Raw genomic sequence first — 14475 nt, 5'->3', positions numbered from 1 at the left:
ATGGTGGTGATCCATTTATTATGGTGGTAAAACGAAATGTTAACTCCTCATTTCCTTTTTGGTTATTGCAACCAATAATATAGCAAATGAAATGCACCTGGTTAGCGCAGTCAGTTCTCTGTCTTCTCCTCAAAATGGCAGCGATTAGTCAGTGTGAAGTCACGAGAAATGCTAGGACTGAAAGCCGAACACACGCTGTTCTGTTTTTGTGACTACCATCAGCTCAGACACCCACCTGCTTCCCTCCCATCGACTCGAACATCTTCTCCAGCTGAACCCGAAGCTGCTGGATGTTGTTCAAGAGGATGCACGGCTGTCAGGGAGAGAAATAAACACATTTAGCATTTGCATATGATAATTCCTTCCTCATATCTCCATGCACACATGTTCTACTAACTAGAGTTCATCAGCCAAGACGCCCTTAGAAAGGAAAGCCTATAGCTGTGTATGTCCTATAAACATGAACATAGCGTGATGCTAAACTGGACGAGATAAGCTTCTATCTCGTTATTTCTTAGCAACATTAGCCTCGAAGATCCAGTGCAGCAAATATCAGACCCCGAATATGTCTCAGCAGATTGACTACGTTTTTTGGGAAATTGTGTACATTTAATTTGTCGCCAAATTGGCACCAGTTGCCAAATCCACCCCGGTCTTGTGTCTGCAGTTGAATGTTACTCAGGTAAAAGAGTGTTGTTTTTTGAGCAGAGTGACGACTCACCACTTTCTCTTTGTTCAGGTGGTTGCTGAAGTCTTTCGAGATGATTGCGGCGTACTGCAGAAGCACTTTGTTGATCGTCTGCAATGACAACACAGCAACAATTATGTTGTAATGCAGTGATAATATATACATTTGTAAATCCCACGTTGCTGAATTCTGGTCTCTGATTGGTCAGAAGGTGTTGATTAGTTTTCTATAACACCAGCTCTGACAGTAGCACAGCTGCAATTCACAGGTTTACATTAATGCGCCTTTATCGTTTCTATAGTAACAGCTCAGTCACAGATACTTGTGCGGCAGATGCTCCACTAAAAATAATAAACCAATTGAAAAATGTGTGTAATCGTTGATATGGTGAGGTTTTCTGTATAGAGACGTTTCTTTACCATGTATGGAAGGAGTCTCCAGTGTCAGTGCTTTGTAACATTCAGAGGTAAAGCTGTAACTTTGAGTTTTCCAACATTTTCAGGACAGAAGAGTTTACACTTTATGATTTCTCGGTAACGTGACTAGATACTTGTTTTTTTTTATAGAGAAAAAAAGAAAGGCTGGTGAGGGAATGACTGTTTATAGCTGCTATAACGTAAGAGAGAACAGGAACTAACTTGCATAAATGTAACTATAAACGGACAAAAGAACTATATGTTGTTAATTAATAGATAATTGTTGGTATAAGAGGAATAAAACCCTTTATATATATGCTGTTATAGGAAAATAATTAAATTTGGGGCAGTAACTGTAATTCTGCTTCATCACACCACCACATCATTGATTATTTTACTATCACAGCATGAGTTTTATTCCTTACATAATATATACTCTTTTTATTTTTGTAGAACACTGTATGTATTCATCTTAATGTAAGCTCATTACTGACCATGGCAGTTATGACAAATGTTGTGGATCAAACTTTCACTCTATCACATGTTTGTGAATCGCTAGTCACGATGCTAATGGTCATATAGTATGTGTTTTCCAGACATCATTCTGTTGTTAAAAATGAACAAGCTACTTAACAAGACATTATAGTTTATGGAGCTGGCTTTGCACAGGATGCTTAACTTGGCAGCTATGAGCTTGTTAGCATTACTGATTATGCTATTCCGAGGTATTCATCTTAAAGCATATTACTCAGTAACTACTCTCCATTATTCAGTAACTACAGCACAACTTCATTATTCAAAAAAAAAACTGCATGAGAGCGAGACGTATACGTCTGAACTGCTGCTTAATGAGATGTAGAGCTTAGAAGAATGAAGATTACAGTATTAGTACCTGTTGCATTAGCTAAGATGGGATGCAAGAAGGCGTTTATATGTTTGCTGTTCATTAAATAAAGATTAACTAATAGTATTTAATTCATCCCAAAGGGGTCAAATGTTAGCCAAATAAACCGGATTGTAAATCAAGAAATAAAGCTGGTGATAATTCCTCAGGATCGATTCACAGGTGAGTGATCAAATTAATCTTTCCTTTAACTGAGAGGCCTGTAGTACAGTTCTCTCTCTCTCTCTCTTTCTCTCTCTCTCTCTCTCTCTGTTCTTTTACTGCACTCTCGCTCACACACACTTTCTGTCATCTCTTAATTACAGACCTAAAACACAGCGCTCTAAAGCACAGTGCTGTTCCTCTCCATCGGTTCTCCCACAGGCCTGTTAGAGCGGCTGAGACATAACTGTATACGCGTGTGTGTGTGTGTGTGTGGGAGAGAGAGAGAGACAGCAATGAAGAAATGAAGAATGGCTTTGCCCTTTTCAATTCATTTGCATTCAGTAGAGACAGACAGGCCAGGATTCTGGATAACAGCGCTCGATGGATGGGATGGGATTACCTAATCATCCATCCGGGTGTGTGTGTGAGTGCGTGTGGATGTGTACAGTATGTTTGTGTGTGTGTGTGTGTGTGTGTGTAAGTTTGTCAGTATGTCCATGCCCTAATCACACATACAGCCCAGTTTCTGAGCGCTGCTGTTCTGACAGGCAGAAACTGTAACGGAGCTGTCCTGGTAACACACTGATACGACACGCATCTCAATGTTGTCTTGATGTTCTTAATCATCATGTGTATGAAAAATAGTTTTAAAGGTGCAGTTTGTAAAGTTTAACATGTGATTTTACATCTATAACATTTTAAAGGTACCTTAAAATAACAACATATTTGAAGATAACAGTCTTAAAATAACAGATACTTTTTTTTGTTTGTTTTTTCCAAAAAAAAAACCCAATGTATACTTTACTTACTGTTTCTGGATCTGGATCTGTATTCGTATTCTTTCAGGACACATTATTTGTTCAATCTAAATAATGTATTTGTGTTCGGTTGCACTCCTACCTTATAAGTGACAGTTCTATTATAAGTATAAGTTCTATTATTTAATTCAAGATTTTATCTTAAAAACAGTCTGAACACAGCCCTTGATTTTACATAATTATGCTGTTCAGTCTGGATGCACATGTAGTATATCATCAGCATAGAAGTGAAAACCAACATTTCTACAACATTTCAACATTACAATGACCTGGATTAAAAGTGAGACCTAAAACCGAACCTTGTGGGACAACAATTTATGCTGAGACTCAACATTCTGTAACACACATCTGGCACCAGACCCACACCTCAGATTAAGTGTAACTATAAGTGTAATCTTTTCAGACTGAAACCTCGAGAAATGCAACTCAGCAAAAATGAGCTCCAGAGCCTCAGGACTTTCTCTTTCCTCAAGTCTTCAACGCTTTTTAATAGGCAAACTGGGACACTCACTTTAGCAAATCTGCACATGAAGTGAGCGAGGGCTTGTGGGTTCGGGCACTCAAGCTTCTTGATGATCTCGAAGCTCTGGTTGAGCTGCGTAAACACGTCCACCACAGAGCAGGAGAACAGAGCATGCTCAGACGTCTGCTGGAACTGTGGGAAGAGAGAGAGAGAGAGAGAGAGAGAGAGATGGAGGAAGAGATTGGGTTTGTTATAATGGGGTTTCATTAGTATTAATACAGTAAAACATTAGTATTAAAACATTACATGTAAACTAGCATGTGATCGGGAGGGTATACACCAGGAATCACTAGAACTGACAGCATTTGCACTATGAGAACTTTGCACTAGAGCAGCCTACTCAATGGGGTCTCCTCTATGTTCCCAATGACTTATTTTTCAGCCCCAGGGAGCCTCTATCCTGTGTTCTTACCATATAAAACCCTCAAAAAAATAGGGCCTTATAAATAGGAAATATAGGTAACATATTAGCATGAGAACATACAGTACTAGTAAAATAACTCCATGGGAATGTAGAACATTAGTAATACATAGCCATGTGAATACAGGGCCTGGGGGATATCACACCTTGAAAAGCCTATGAAAATAGGGTCCAGGAAATATAGGGATAAGGGAACACAGGACCCTAGGTAAAAGAACACAGGACCTGGAAAATAAAGCACCCCAGAAATAAAGAGCCTTAGAATCTTAGGACTCTGAAACAATAAGACCATGGGCAAAAAGGGTCATGGGAATACAGGGTGCTGGAAATATAGAGCACTGGGTAAAATGGGTCATGGGAATATACAGTAGAGCTATGGGAACATAGAACCCTGGGTATATACAGCTAAGGGAACATAGGGCAGGGTGAATATAGGGCCCTAGAAATAAAGAACCTCATGCTTTGGAGAATGTAGGGCCCTGGAGATGTAGGGTGTTGTCAAATTAGTGTCCCGGAAGTATAGAAGTATGGAATCCTGGGACCCTAGAAATGTAAAGCTAAGGGAATATAGATATATATGCTCCTGTATTTAGTAACTAGCAAATAACTTTCATGCTAATAGGCAATTTAGCAGCTAATACAAGCCTGACAAAGAGCATGGGGTTGCTAAACACAGATGGCCTCAAGCTGTATGTCACAGATCATGTAGCTAACTATACATTTTTTTATAAATTAGCTCACGGTCAATTCTCAGGGTTACAGCTGACATACACTTGCAGTTGTGTAGCCTACACTACATGCTGTACAGAGTTTGGTATGTTTCATAAAAATGGCTGACAGAGCCGGAGTGTTAATTAAAGAAACGCAGGTTTAGTACAGAATAACACCTAGGGTCTAATTTGGGAACTGAAATTGCCAGAACTTTAAATGTCAGTTTATCCTAGTTATAATTACCGCTTTCTGCAGCATACCTCCTCGCCCCTGCGGGATGAGTGATTACAGAAAAGATGTGACTGTGTTTTTCCCACCGATTCATAATAAGACATCTGCAATTCTAATCGATAATTGTGTTATTCATACTCACAAAGCAGCTCTAATATCAAGAGCCCTATCAAATTCACCGGATGACTTCTGCAGATGTTGTGGGCTTGAAGCAATTAGCAGAATAATAGAATCAGGGCTCTGGGGTTTTTTTGCGGAGTGTGAGACGAACACAACCGCGTGGCTTCAAAGGATTCTGTCTTTTTCCAGGCAACAATAATACTCCACTGCCACATCATCATTGTAAGTCTATGGAGTCTATGGAAGAAGCCTGATAAAAATCACCTGCTTAAAAACTTCTTAAGGACCGATGATATGACACTCTACTCTCTTGCATGAGTTTAGATCCTATCTGAAAGTTTTCACACAACCCTGAGAGGACTCACCCCATCTTTCTTGTCCCTCTCCAGGGCACCATTGAGGAAATCCATGGCGACGTCTTCATTCTCATCCAGCCACTGTATAACAAAAGGCTCGAACCACCTGCCGAGAGACAGATTCACACCGTTTTGGAGTATTCCTGCAGGATTTACAGCTTTCACACGGATCTGCATTGACACTGCGGGAGGAAAGTGCTGGAGAAGCACACTCGCTTTGTTTGCTTAGTGAAAAGACATTCTTGTAACCATTTCTCACAGCTGTGTTTGTAACCCTCCCATCATACCTCCTCGCTATCGAAAACATGTGGTCTTGTGGCACCTTGTTCAAGTTTGATGCGACATGTGCATTAAAATTCATCCACATCCTTCTCACCAGCTGGATGTCAGGTCACCCCAGCTATTCACAGGTACGGAGGCCGAGGCTAAGCGTACATGAATGTTTAAAAAGACACTTCCAGCTGGAATCTGTGGTGCTTTAGACATTTTTTGCATGCACTCTGGCTGCACTTTCAGACATCGAATTGGTTTCAATTACTGACCACAGCCCATCTGCTGCACCGCACTATATATTGGCCCCCTTCTGCCCCATCCATCAAAGAAAAGCGACCACTGTAGGATCACTGCTGAGCAGATATTATTCGCACAGTGGATCATTTTCAACACAGTGGTGACTCTGTCATGGTGTTTGTTGCTTGACATCTTCTGTGTCACTGCTAGGTTTACTAAAAATATCCAGAAATATCCAGCTAGATTGTGTAGTATGGCGCAATAATAAAACCAAACCCAGAACTATCCGTACCCTACTTGACTACCTGTTTTCCATCAAATTCAATTCAATACACCACTCATTAAAGGAGTTTCTCTTTAATTATTAATTCATGCGATGTCCCTTAATACAGTGTGAAATATTCACCATTAGACACAGCTAGTTTGTTTTAATGCCAGCATGAGGCCAAAACAAAGCTGAGGGTGCCAATACTTTACTTAACGCCGCCATGACAGAGAACATTTCGAGTGATGTTAAAGGACAACAAAAATAATCACACATTTTCAGTGGATTAATCTTAAGCTGAGCATGTAGTAAACCAGGAAAGGGTGAAAAGCGCCAGTATGTAGTGAGCAAACACAGTGATATATTCGGTAGCAGATGAGTGCTTGGTCAGCTTATCCTTCAAACTGTGGCAGAGCACACTGAATTGACCAAAACATTTGGCATGTTGCGATTTCATGACCTCGATTTAGTATCTCATGGCTTCATTAAATTGTGTGACCAAGTAACAAGTAAGAAAATGATAGGATGTGCTGGATCAAGTGCTATTTTATACTTAATTAATGTGATAATCACAACTAGGACTATTCATGCAGTCAACACTTTTTCCTTCTTGAGTCTGCATTTTCTATCCATGATTCTTTTCAGGTTTAAAGGCGAGTGCTTGTGTTTAAAGGTGCTGATCTAGACACTAATGAAAAAGCCGGTCTTGGATGCTTATATTGGAGAAAAATTGGGGAACCTCAGAGGCAGGTGATTTTAATAATCTGAATGGGGAGCCCAGAAAATCCACTTAAGCAGGTGCAGAACTCAACTCTGAATATGCCGAACTTTCCCCACATAAACAGTGATTCAGTTTTTGAACTTAAGGCGCTGACACTTAATACGACCCACAGTGAATAGGATTTTTGAGATTTGACCTACATTCCTTGTTTCCAAGACATTTTCCTTGTTGCCAGGACAGGTTACTATTAAAAAATGAATATTAGACATTAAACAGTTTGGCAATATTTTCATTTTTCCTACTAAAGATTACAGAAAAAGGGGTTAGACTAGAGAAAGAAACTTTGGCAAATCGTCACTATGTGAACACTGAACATAACTACATACTACCTAGAGACGATTATAAGGACAATTTTGTAATAATCATGCTTGATGATGCTAAGATCTCTACTACTTCAACCTAGAGACTTAGTTTCAGTACGGTTCACTTGGTGGTGGGAAAAAAATGACAAAATGTGGAACCAGGGCTGAGAAATATGATGATATAACATTGATATCATGATAAATTACATCACAATACAATTTTCTGAATTATTGTGTATTTATGATTTCTTTATAACAATAAAAAAATAACATAAATAACAATAAAAACTCCAAGTAAATTTGATGTTTTTTTTGTTATATTTTGAAATCTTTTTATTCTAGCTATTATTCTAAATTATTTTGAAAGTTGTAAAATGTAATGTAAATGTAAATTTGTAATTTGGTAATTTTTTTAAAACAGATTTTTAAAATATTCAATTCAAAAATGTCTAAGCAGTAAATAAAAGTATCATCAAACTACATTTTTAAAGGTTTATTTTTAAATGCAATGCTACTGTTTTGCTGGCAGTTTGTTAGGAAATCTATATACATATTGCACTTAATATCCTGTGTCTTGTCTTGAAATACTGTGATATGGTATTTTTTCCCTCTATGTGGGACCGTATGTGCTACACCATACAATGAAGAAACGCTATAGGAGACGTACTGACATTGATGAAGGTAGAGGAGAATTAACACACACTGTCCAGGGAAAAAGATGAGCTTGAGTGTCTACAACAAGGAGCAACAAGGTCGCGGTGTATAATAAAGGTGCAGCTAAAATGGTAATTACCCTGGACACGAATAAACAATCAGAGAAAGCGCCGTGGTTCAGCCTCTAGTGGCCTACGCAAGAGGTGACACCAAGGCTTGTAATGATGCCCTGCTCAGCTTGTGTTGTTCCCATGACATAAAAAAGCTGCTCCGCTCAAATAATGACTCCATAAATCCACAGATATGAGCGGCGAGTTTATATATGATGACAGCAAGTCGTTTCTCATTAAAATCCCTGGCCATACATCCAACTGTAAATCAGAGGTAGAAAGGGGCGCCATTAAAAATGACCTGTCTGAGAATTGAAGCGTATGGCACTGGATTGTGGCTGGGTGGAAAGAGCCCGTGTGTGTGTGTGTGTGTGTTGTGTGTGTGTGTGTGTGAGATGTAGATGGTGAAAAGGTTAAGAAAAGCATGCTGGGAATTCACAGCTCATGGAGGTGCGAGCGTAAACACAACATGGCTCGAGAGTTATTAGCGAAAGCCATCGAGAAACACATTTCCAGGAGGAAACTGAATTTACGCACATGACACAAGCAATAAAAGGGAAATGTGTTCGGAAGATGTTTAGGAATTCTTCACCTTTCAGCTTGTTTTCATCAAATGTGATGACACGCTTTCCTCAATAATTTCATATGTCTCTCATACTGTGTTTATTTTCTTCTGAATTCTCCATGAATATGAACCTTCCAGCGAGTTTCTTATCAAATGATCCATCATGGTTCTGAATTCTGGATTGTGATTGGTCAGAAGGTGTTGATTAATTTTCGAGAACAGCAGCTCTGACAGTAGCGCAGCTGCGAATTACAGGTTTATATTAATGCGCTCGTTCAAATACGTTATCGTTTCTATAGTAACAGCTCATTCACAGGTACATGTACAGCAGACACTCCACTAAAAATAAATGCATTAAAAAAGCGTGTGTAATTGTCAGTATGGTGATGTTTTCTGACAGACTGTTATTGACAGGAAGTGGTTTATTCCTTACATAATTTCCAATCAACCACAACACAGACGAAGAAAGGTTCTCGTCTCGTCCTCATCTGTTCCAGCTGCTTTTCCTGCTGTTGTGTTTTGAACATCCTGTCACATGATTTATTCTTGATAAAAAAAATACATATTAATGGTAATCGCTATTGCTGTTGCTTAAGCAAGCAAATATTCCGCATAAAATACATCGGATGCTGTTTATTTCCTGTATGACTGAGAATTTTATGCAGATTATTCATTTTACGGTGCAGTAAGATGACAAACCAAGTTAATTCCTTGGAATAAATGTACGTTGCAGGTTTTCTGATGTTCTCCAGTCGTTGATTTTTTTAGTTCCTTTCCGCCGGGGTTCTACAGCAGAACTCAATGGACACACGGACAACCGGAAAACAAAATGGCTCCATTGAATTTATTTGTGATGTCACACTCTACATTCGTGGTTAATGGCTTCTATGAAAGTAGGCATTCAGGGCTTTAAGAATTTGCAGTTTTATTTGTATTTCTTTTTTTTTTTTTACCTAACCTACTAGGTTTAAATGTTATAATTTATTGTGACAGTTGTATAAGGTGTTTTACTATCAAAAAAGCTTTAGTGTTGCTGTCTGTTTTATCTCTGTACCAGTGTTATTGTGGAGAGGTGTGAACTGTTTACCAGCAGGGGGCTCACACACCTCCCCTCTGCCATCACCCTGCTCACCAGCAGCTAAACACAGAGTCACAATACTCTACACACAGAAACCCAACATTGTCCTGACTAATCTTATAACAGGCATGCAGCGCTAAAATTATTCATTTGTTTATACTGATGTATTGCAAGAAAGGGTTAATAAAATGGTGGACTCCATTTCCAACACAAATAAAGCTCAACAGTAGCCATGAATTGAGCAATTGTTCCTAAAGAAGTATGAACTTCTTAGATAAATTAAATAAATTAAATAAAAAGGGCTTTAAGAAGTAGGAAGAGAAGAGTGAAAACATGATTCCTTCTATTATTTAACATGATTTTTAGCTTTGTTGGTTGTTTTGCTGGTAATTTTGATCCTCTTTCCCCTCAATGCTACTCCTTTAGAAGCACAATGACGTACTGAACTCTCTCCCTGACATGAAGTGAAAGCCCTTGCACAGGTCTCCTCAGGTGTGTTTGCATGAATGTGTCACAGTTTATCTGCAAAGTTAATTGTTAATGCGCTGTGTGAGTTTTCACCGTGTATAGCTGACTCACATCCTCACTCCTCTCTCTGTAAAAAATAAACAAGTGCTGTATGAATTAAACAAATTAAATGAACAGGAGCACAGCTTGAGGCAATAAGTGCAAAAATACAATCTTGGCTAGCTGACACGCTGCAAAACTGCTGTGAACTGGCAATCAGACAAAGTACCATGCTAATTCTCTTACAGAAATGTTTTTTTAGTTCAATTTTTTTACTCATGGATATGTGATTCATAGGATTCGTCACACTGTGTGTCAAATATTAGGACACACGTCAAACCCATCAGCAAAAATATTCATCTTAATGTACGTGGATTTATCACGTCGACTTCTCTGCTAATGTCAGAACGTTCATAGAGGCTGTGTTTAAAGAGGCTTGTGAGTTAACCGTGACTCCTTTGGAAAGCCTGTGTGTTCATTTGTGTTCATGTGTGTTGTGTAGAATTCACGTAAATATGTACACATGGATGACCTTCTAAAGATCTATTTTAATTTCTAATCAGAAATGTGTCTAAATTCTGTTACTTTGGATTCTCTCAGTTAAACGGATTTTTTGAGAGACATGTTTTTTCCATTGGACAACAACAATATGGTGGTGGATCACTGGCTATTTTGGGATGTTAGGAAGATTGATGGCAAAAGAATTCCACTGGATACTGGGATTTTTCAGCCCAAAACTTGGCTGCCTCTGCCAGGTGGTTAAGAATATAACAGGAACAAAAATAGTGTTTTACAACAGCCAATGCAGTCTTTTTGAAACCCTGTGGTCTGAATTGAAGAGGATGTTCACATGTACAAACTGAAAAATATAAAAGAAATGAAAAACGACTGTTTACATGTAGGGTGTAAACCTCAGGCTTGCACCTGATACGATACAATTTCAATTCATAAAGCAACGTTACGATATTTGACGATATCGCTAAATCTGCTATGATGTGCTTCGATTTTATTCTCCCATCGATATATGACCAACTTTGTTCAGAATCTGTGGTAGGCCTTACCATTAATTCACAAATGCTGATGATGTAGTGAAGGACTGCTTAAAAAAAAATATCAGAGTTATGGGCAAATCACCTTGCTAGCCTCTGAAATGATTTACTCATCAGTTTAAAAAATTCATTACTTTTTACAAACTGTTGTTTTTTTAAAGTAATCGATTTATGATTGTTGCTTTTTAAATCGATGGATAATGCTATATAAAAATTGAAGATCACTACACACCTATTTGCAAGTGTCTCCTACATGAGTGTTGATGGAAAGTATTATAAATTGGGGAAAAAAATATTTTAAAATAAACATGCTCAGCATCCACATATGTTTATTCTCAAAATAAACACTGCATGTGTTATACTTTTTAAATTATTACATTTTTGCTCATATTCTGTTGTTGACTATTCTCTCTGGAAATAGCTAGCTAGCTAGAAAAAGCACATTTTAAGACATTATTAGATAATCAGTGTTTAAATTTCACCCATTAATAGAGGAAATATGAACACTGTTAAATATATTTCAAACTGAGGATGATTTTGTAATATGTGAATGCAGAGTTATGCAACGCTGATAGATTGAAGCCGTGCTACAATGCGCGAATTTGAGCTGACACTCCATTTAGTGACGGTGTGCCAACTGTTCAGGTCCGTGTATTGTCGTATTTCAGACCGCGCCATTGAGATTGATGTTAATAAATAGCACAGCCGCAGCAGCACTCCTCCTCTGTCTCCTCTCAGCAGGAAAATCAATCCCACTCGAGGTGTGTGTGTGCTTTGATTGACAGGTGTGTCGTCGCGGCCTGAGACTCGACCCGCGCTGTCATCCCATCCCTGTCGCTCTCCCAACTGTCTCTAATGGATTAGACGCCGTTTTGGTGCCAAGAGCCAGAGAAAAGGGCAGCATGCACTGGCAAAATGGGCTCGGATAGATGATAGCTAATTCTACGTGTGTGTGTGTGTGTGAGACAGCATGTAAGAAAGCAGGAGGCTGAGGTATGTGTGTGTATGTCAGACAGAAAAACAAGGACCAGAGAAAGCATGTGTGCTGAGAGAAAGCAGAATGTGTGTGTGTGTGTGTGTGTGTGTGAGTGTGTGAGACAGCATGTAAGAAAGCAGGAGGCTGCGGTATGTGTGTGTATGTCAGACAGAAAAACAAGGACCAGAGAAAGCATGTGTGTTGAAAGGAAGCAAAATGTGTATGTGTGTGTGTGTGTGTGTGTGAGTATATGTGTGTGAGTGAGACAGCATGTAAGAAAGCAGGAGGCTGCGGTATGTGTGTGTATGTCAGACAGAAAAACAAAGACCAGAGAAAGCATGTGTGTTGAAAGGAAGCAAAATGTGTGTGGGTGAGTGTGTGTGTGTGTGTGTGTGTGTGTGTGTGTTTCTAAATAGCAGTTAATTTAGCACGAGGTCATCAGGTGCGTCCGAAACAGATGGCAGCTGACGTGACGCTTTGCTGTCTAATAAATCAGTTGTCTTTAAGGCAGCACTGAAAGAAATCGCTTAGAGACGGGTTTTGAAGGATGTGATACATCACGTCGTTGCTGGGATATGGACACACACACACACACACACACACACACACACACACACACTAACCCTAAAGTCCATTAGGTGAGATGGAATAACGTATTGTTGGGAAAATAGAGTGAATACTCTGAATACTGAATACTAGAGTGAAGACTATACCAGACCATTTCTAATTATTTGACCACAAACTGCTCTCTCTCTCTCCCTGGTGTTTTCCGCTGGCATTTTTTTTCAGGCTGTCTGACGCATGGAATTATGGGATACGTACAACAGCAAAGGATACTTATATGCTGCGTTCCAACACCAGCTAGTGCAAACATTTCATTCGGATATTACTCGATGCTGTCCTGCCTTAGTAGACATGGACACAGACATTAAAGAAAACAGACACAAAGGCCACGCCTCCTTCAGTGTGACTGACAGCACAGAGGCCACGCCTCCTTCAGTGTGACTGACACAAAAACACACCTCCATTGCTGAACAGGTACAGAGACCACGCCTCCTTGACTAAGACTGCTACACACAGCCACACCTCCTTCCCTGAACGGGTGCAGATGCCACACCTCATCCTTTACTAGGACTAAGACACAATGGCCACGCCTTCTTGACTAGGACTGAAAAGCACACAGTGACGACACTGAGATTATATAAGAAATGTAAAATCTGGAGTAAATAAAGATAGAAGGAAAACTAGAGGGAAAAATTCGTTATAGTTACGGAGAGCTACGATAAATTGAACGTGAAAATCTGAACTGGATGTGAACTTCAGCTGAGACACACGACGGCAAATCCCACAACCTCCGAATTATGGAACAACAATCAATTTTGTGTTTCTATAACTCTAAGTGAAGAACAAACCGATAAAGACAGATAGTTAGTGTGTGTGTGTGTGTGTGTGTGTGTGAGAGAGAGAGAGAGAGAGAGGTTACTCACAGAGAATATTCCGGAGGCGTCCCCTTGAAGGCCGGAAGGTCTCGCACGTACTCGTTGTAGAACCATTTGACTTTGAAGTGCAGATTCATGTACTCGGTGCTCTTGCATAGCCGATGTTTCTCGTGCTCTGTGTGCAGACGAGCAAACAGGAAAAACTTAGCACCAGCTCATAGTCCATTTATTTATTAAACTCCTTTTCATTGTTTTTTTAAAGTCCTTGGGATGTGTGTCAGGCTTCTAAGTAGCTAAAAGTACCCAAATAATGCTAATAATGAATAAAAGCTAATGGAGTTAATTAGCATTACATGGCGCAGTCATCATACGCTAACAGGACACCGTTTGCTTTATTATCACATGAATTTTTTTTGGGCTACACCTTTTTTTTTTTTTTTACTACAAGCAGAAAATGATGCTGTATCTGAAATACAAAATTCACAAATCACAATTTAAACACTACAGGTCATAAAAGTGGTTTGAGAGATGACACTTGAACTGTTACATGCTAATACAAATGACTTCTTGCAACGACTTGTAACATTCATGTGGCTAAGGTTGTGTGTTTCTACAGCTAATATCTGTGTTTCTGTTTGCTAACATCCATGTTTCTCAATGCTAATATATCTGTGGTTCTCCTTGATAACACTCCTGTGTGTCTATTGCTATCATTCCCATAATTCTCCTGGCTAATGTGTGTGATTCTGCCTGCTTAACACTCCTGTGTTTCTCCTGGCTAATCTCTGTGTTTCTCTTTGCTAATGTCTGTGTTTCTGTCTGCTAATGTCCATGTGTTTCTTCATGGTTAATGTCTTTGTTTCTGTCTGCTAACACCTCTGTGTTTCTCTTGCTAATGTCTGCAGTT

At 39.2% G+C, this 14475-nt stretch overlaps 1 protein-coding gene across 4 annotated transcripts in view; it reads right to left on the bottom strand.

The window, feature by feature from the left end:
* Window positions 1–14475, bottom strand: part of LOC113534663 (protein unc-13 homolog C) — a 187428-nt gene that overhangs the window by 58630 nt on the left and 114323 nt on the right. For all 4 annotated transcript variants that reach the window (XM_053234714.1, XM_053234713.1, XM_026927613.3 and 1 more), the window contains 5 exons: window positions 13617–13743; window positions 5342–5438; window positions 3482–3625; window positions 722–799; window positions 236–313 (listed from right to left, as the gene is read on the bottom strand). In XM_053234714.1, the coding sequence (XP_053090689.1) occupies window positions 236–313; window positions 722–799; window positions 3482–3625; window positions 5342–5438; window positions 13617–13743 (524 nt within the window). The remainder of the gene's footprint in view (window positions 1–235; window positions 314–721; window positions 800–3481; window positions 3626–5341; window positions 5439–13616; window positions 13744–14475) is intronic.

Source organism: Pangasianodon hypophthalmus, chromosome 6 (genome assembly GCF_027358585.1).
Source record: "Pangasianodon hypophthalmus isolate fPanHyp1 chromosome 6, fPanHyp1.pri, whole genome shotgun sequence".
NCBI classification, from domain to species: domain Eukaryota; kingdom Metazoa; phylum Chordata; class Actinopteri; order Siluriformes; family Pangasiidae; genus Pangasianodon; species Pangasianodon hypophthalmus.
This window is presented reverse-complemented; position numbering and strand designations above follow the sequence as displayed.